This window comes from Arachis ipaensis, chromosome B06, assembly GCF_000816755.2.
Source record: "Arachis ipaensis cultivar K30076 chromosome B06, Araip1.1, whole genome shotgun sequence".
NCBI lineage: Eukaryota > Viridiplantae > Streptophyta > Magnoliopsida > Fabales > Fabaceae > Arachis > Arachis ipaensis.
In genome coordinates, this window is record NC_029790.2 from 133,954,146 (window position 1) to 133,959,452 (window position 5,307).

A 5,307-nucleotide genomic window follows, 5' to 3' on the forward strand; every position below is an offset into this window, starting at 1 on the left:
TAACGAGTTTTTAAAATTTTGTTTGCTGACTGCATGTAACATGTTTGCTGAAATGCCTCAACGAATTTTTTCATTATAGTTGGTAATGTTTTTGTATGCAATCTGTTTGATGAAAAATCACATCAATCACCTGATACTTAGCTCATTGCTATGTGTTGCATACAACATGTTTGATAAAAAGTCTCAATGACAAAATACTACAAATCCCCATTTCCTGTCACTGAAACCTCGTGTTTTTCCTCCTTTTCAGATGTTTGAACCATGTTGAACAACATAAATAACAGTAGCCATTCATGGCTGTGGTTTGTGGCGAGGCACTACTCTAGGATTCGTCCTCCAAAGCCTGTCCCTGTTGAATCAGTGATCAGGGTGTCCAACAACGTTGCTCGTTTGGGTTCTCGGAAAGAAGGCCCGAAGCCGAGGCAGCTACTGTCTTTGCCACCTTTTCCTGGTCACCCTTTGCCCGGAAGGAACTCAAATGAAAGTTTTCAAGATGGGCAGCAACATGATGGTTATGTCACTGCTGTTAATTGGATCAAGTATTACTTCAAGGGCATATTGGGTTCTGTCATTGAGTCTCATTTCAGGGAGGGTCTTGTAAGAATTCATTGCTCTGTTACACTTTCATTTGCATTCCTTGTTGTTCCATTTTGTTTTTGATGCAATACTGTCTATTTTATTGTGGACAATGAATTTCTGGAATTTTCCCTAGATTTAATTTACTTGTCTTTAAACATCGATTTGGTGTAATGCTTATCATCTTTTTATTGGATTTTCCCTGTTAGACATGGTGAGAAATTGAAAAGCTATGCTTCACTGATAGCTTTTTTTTTAATCTTTGTTTAATTTTTCTATCTTCTTGTTCATTCTTGCCTTTGTATTAGTAATATTCTTCTTTTATTCTAATCTCTAAATATGAAAAACTACTCTCATTTATATTTGAATGGTGGATAGTTTATATGATGCTTTTGAACATCTTTTAACCCCAAAAAGATTATTGATTTGTTCACATTTATAAATATTTTGTTGGCATGCTGTGCTACAAGAATGTGAATAAATGCTTACAAAGTTCTTCTATTTACTTACAAGTTGTTACAAGGTAGTTGGATCTATGCTTTCTGTGATGATTAACATTTATATAATCTTTAATAAAAACTGTGGACAAAACTTTTAGGAAAGCATAGATTTAATTTGAAGTGTCTCTTGATATGTTTTATGGTAAAGCACAATAGTGTTGTTTAATCTAAGTAATTACCTCCACTTTGTTTTTGTTCTTAGTTCTTTTAATGGTCGGAAATAGATATGGAAAATAAAAGATGTGCTCACAGGCTTTATTTGTACTTCTCCTATACTAGGTCCAAATGGAGGACCCAATTTCTGACAATAATTTATCTCAGAATGAAGAGCCAAGGAGACCCTTGCGAAAGGTATTAATTTTGCTGTGTACTTTTCCATTTTGTATGACAAACTTTGCTTTTGATAGTTTCATATATGTATGTTTATTTTTCTGAGTCAATTGCTTATGATAATATGATTTGCTTTTGGGTTTAATAATACTACAACAATACAGCTTCACTACAGATTAGACCTAATGAAGTAATGAAGCAAGGGGCAAGAATTCATATCCCTGTGTCAATTGCCGAGGCTAGAATTTCCAAAAGATATGATGCTATACCAAGTGGAACACTATATCCCAATGCTGATGAAATTAAGTATCTGCAAAGGCTTGTCATTTATAAGGCATGTCTTGCATCCAATGTCAAAATTATTTTATTTTACAATTTCTTTTTACTATTCTCATTCTTCAAATGCATGGTAATATATTTTATTGATTGCATATTATGTTCAATGTATTATTCGAAGGACTTGGCTATCATGGTGCTAAATAAACCCCCAAAATTGCCGGTTAAGGTTTGTAAACCATTTTTCAGATATACAGAAATTCATTGAGTATGAGTTTAGTGGGATTTTCATTTCTTGCTGATGACCTTCTTAGGGGAATCTGCCAGTTCATAACAGCATGGATGCATTAGCAGCTGCAGCACTATCCTATGATTATGATGAGGGTCCTAAACTGGTAAAATACTCTTTCCATGCATCATTACACTGAAAAAAATTGGTTTGTACTAGAAAGTAAAATGAATCATCATGTAATAAGCAAATTTCTGTTTGTAAATAGATGGTAGTACCTCCCATTTTAGAAAATCTCGAAAAAAAAAAAAAAAAGGAATAGATAGTGACTCGGTTAAGCCAATTTCTTGGTTTCTTACCCTGGTCTCCCTTTAAAGGGAAGACCTTTATCTCTTATAGGATTTTAGGTTGTCCTCGTATGTTTTGCCTTTAGCATGTTACTGAAAATACCTGGTTGTCCTTCAAATTTAAGGATCACTACTTTGACATTTGCTGTAATGTAAGGCTTTTCAAATTTGAAGGTTGCCCTGCTAAGGGTTTCTTTCATCAACTGAAATTTTTCTCTCGATAATATGCCAAAAGACAAATGGTATTCTTGAGTATTGTTCATCTCTGCTCTATCGTAATTTAGAACTTATTGATAGTTATTGAAACTATTGTTCAACATAATAGTTTTGATGGTTGAAATTCAGGTCCACCGTCTTGACAGGGAGACCAGTGGCATCATTTTATTTGGCAGAAAAGAAGAAAGTGTGTCTCACCTGCAGTGGCTGTTCAGTAACATAAACAATGCAAAATCTTCTAGTAAGGTGCCTTATTTACATGAAGTGATGAACTGCTGTTTCCAATCCTCGTGTTCTATTAGCGAATGTAGATATTGTCTTTTTATACCCACCATCAACAACCTCCTATCATTTACATTTAATTTATGGTTCATTTGAAAATTGAAATAGGTTTGGAATGATGCATGTGAATCTACATATCAGAGGTATTGGGCACTAGTCATAGGGACTCCCAAGGAGAAGGAAGGTGTAATTTGTGCTCCCCTTAGAAAGGTTCATGTCCTTTCTTTCTTAATTTCTTCTTTATATATGTGTTAATCCAACAATGTCATGTTTTATGTCAGTGCTATCTTCCAACTTTGAAATTGATTTTGTTCCATTGTCTTCTTGTTTCAGGTGCTCTTGGATGATGGGAAGACAGAGAGGGTCGTATTAGCTCACCATTCAAGTATGGAACCGCGCCAAGAGGCTGTAACTGAATATCGAGTCCTTGGTCCAAAGATAAATGGATGCTCCTGGGTGGAGCTGCGACCACTTACGTACCGGAAGCATCAGGTATATTGGATGCTTATATGGAATTTCGATTATTACGAAGCTACTGATAATTGCATGATCCTTATTAATGTACAATCGGACTTCTTTTGTTACTTATAGAATTCTCAGATGTTAACTGTATGTTGAATTCTTTACATTGTCAAAAATGAATTTGCAATCTTTATTATTCAGACTCCTTAATTTATGGTGAATCTATAATCTTGCTGAGTTAAGCAATGTATTTTTTGTTCATGTTATTTCTTCTCCCAATTATGCAGTTGCGTGTCCATTGTGCTGAAGCACTTGGCACTCCGATAGTGGGCGACTACAAGTATGGTTGGTTTGTACACAGTCGTTGGAAACAAATGCCCCGAGTTGATGTCGAGCCAACGACTGGAAAACCATACAAGATGAGGAGACCAGAAGGCCTAGATGTTCAGAAGGGAAGTGTATTATCCAAGGTCCCCCTATTGCATCTTCACTGCAGAGAACTTGTACTTCCCAACATAGCTAAGTTTCTTCGTGTTTTCAATAAGAGTTCAGAAGAACTGCCTCGTTCGCTTAGCGCAGAACCTGATGTTCTTCGCTTTGTGGCAACAATGCCATCGCATATGAAAATTAGTTGGAATCTTATGTCATCATATTTAGTCTGATAAGAGTGCAAGATGGAATTGATTAACTCATGAGTGATGTTATTTGAACATACAAAGTGGACATCCATAGAAAGAGAAAGGCTTGTTCTTCAATCTTCACTTTGTGGCAACAATGCATTCGCACGAGTATAGTTCGGAAACTTACGATGGTTATGGTTCGAATCTCAGGCTGATTGGCCTAGATATCTACTATGATATCCTTTTTCAATGCTCAAATAACATCACTATTCTTAAATTATCAAGTGAGAAGTCAACTAGCATTTTTGGACTGGAGCATCACTGTGACCAAAACCACCTTTAGGCTGAAAAAAGGAACTTAACCATCTTTGTTGGACCCAAAATAATATCGCATTTCGGCATAGTAATTGTCCTTTTATTGCTATACACTACTTTTGATTGGTAATATTGGATTTGATCTCTCGTGTTAGTGTTATATCTTATAAAATTTAATGGTAATGTGTTTGTCAGATACATACTCTTTTCGTTTTTATTTATAAAACCAACTGTATTTGAATGTTATTAACTGAAATTTAACTAATTTGGTTTTATTTAATGTAAGTTTCATAGCAGGAGTAAGACTGTAAGAGTTTTTAACAGTGGTCTTGTATTCTTAGGGTTCATACTTATGATTTGTTTTCATGGGATCAAGACAAAGATCACTATAATCAATTTACTAGAATAATATTTACATGTAAAATCTTTTGGGTTTATAGTGAAAAGGGTCTCCACAACTTACGGTGTGGCTTAGTTCTGTCGTTAAAAATGTAAACGTTTTAAATTGTTTCTTAAAAAATAGTCAAATTGATTTTTTTTTATTTTACTTAATAACACGGCATAAAATTTTGTACCATCATATTTGCTCACATGAGATGCAATTTGAACCCTCAAAACATTTGTTTAAATATATGAGTGAATTAACTATTCAATTGTTTTAACGTATTATTATTAAACTGACAGAAAAATTTAGCCTATCAATGATAAATTGATAATATTTTGAATATTTTTAATAATAATCAAAAGAGAAAGTATGAGAAGCCAATGGAATATTTATACAATGTGTACAATGGAGGTTTAGGAAATATTAGAAATATAATTATTAGTGTTATCCTTTCCCATCAGCTGAAACTTTTGGGATGAGTGGTATCATGCATGGTATTAGAACGCTAGATCCGAAAAGTCAAGAGTTTGATCCTTGGTGATGAACACCAAAATCAATTTAAGCTTTTGAGAAGATGGTTATACTAGTTAGTATGGGGGATGTTCATTTTGTAACTCAATAGTCCATTGTACATATTGTACAAATAGTCAATTGTCTCCTAGCGGGATCCTAATCAAAATACTTAATCCCATTATTTTAATGAATTTATCTATTTTATATTTTAAGGATACATGTTAAAATTATAAATTAAAAATTTTTTTATTAACAA

The 5,307-nt window shown here is 33.9% G+C and overlaps 1 protein-coding gene across 1 annotated transcript; it reads left to right on the plus strand.

Annotated features, from left to right (window-relative positions):
• On the plus strand, positions 261 to 4,351 carry LOC107605562 (RNA pseudouridine synthase 3, mitochondrial; the record flags this gene model as incomplete). The annotated part of the gene is given in 9 exon segments (XM_021105279.1): positions 261 to 597; positions 1,356 to 1,427; positions 1,582 to 1,740; positions 1,864 to 1,911; positions 1,997 to 2,077; positions 2,604 to 2,720; positions 2,865 to 2,966; positions 3,090 to 3,248; positions 3,506 to 4,351. Coding segments are annotated over 9 exon segments (1,450 nt in total), but the record flags the coding sequence as incomplete, so codon positions are not given.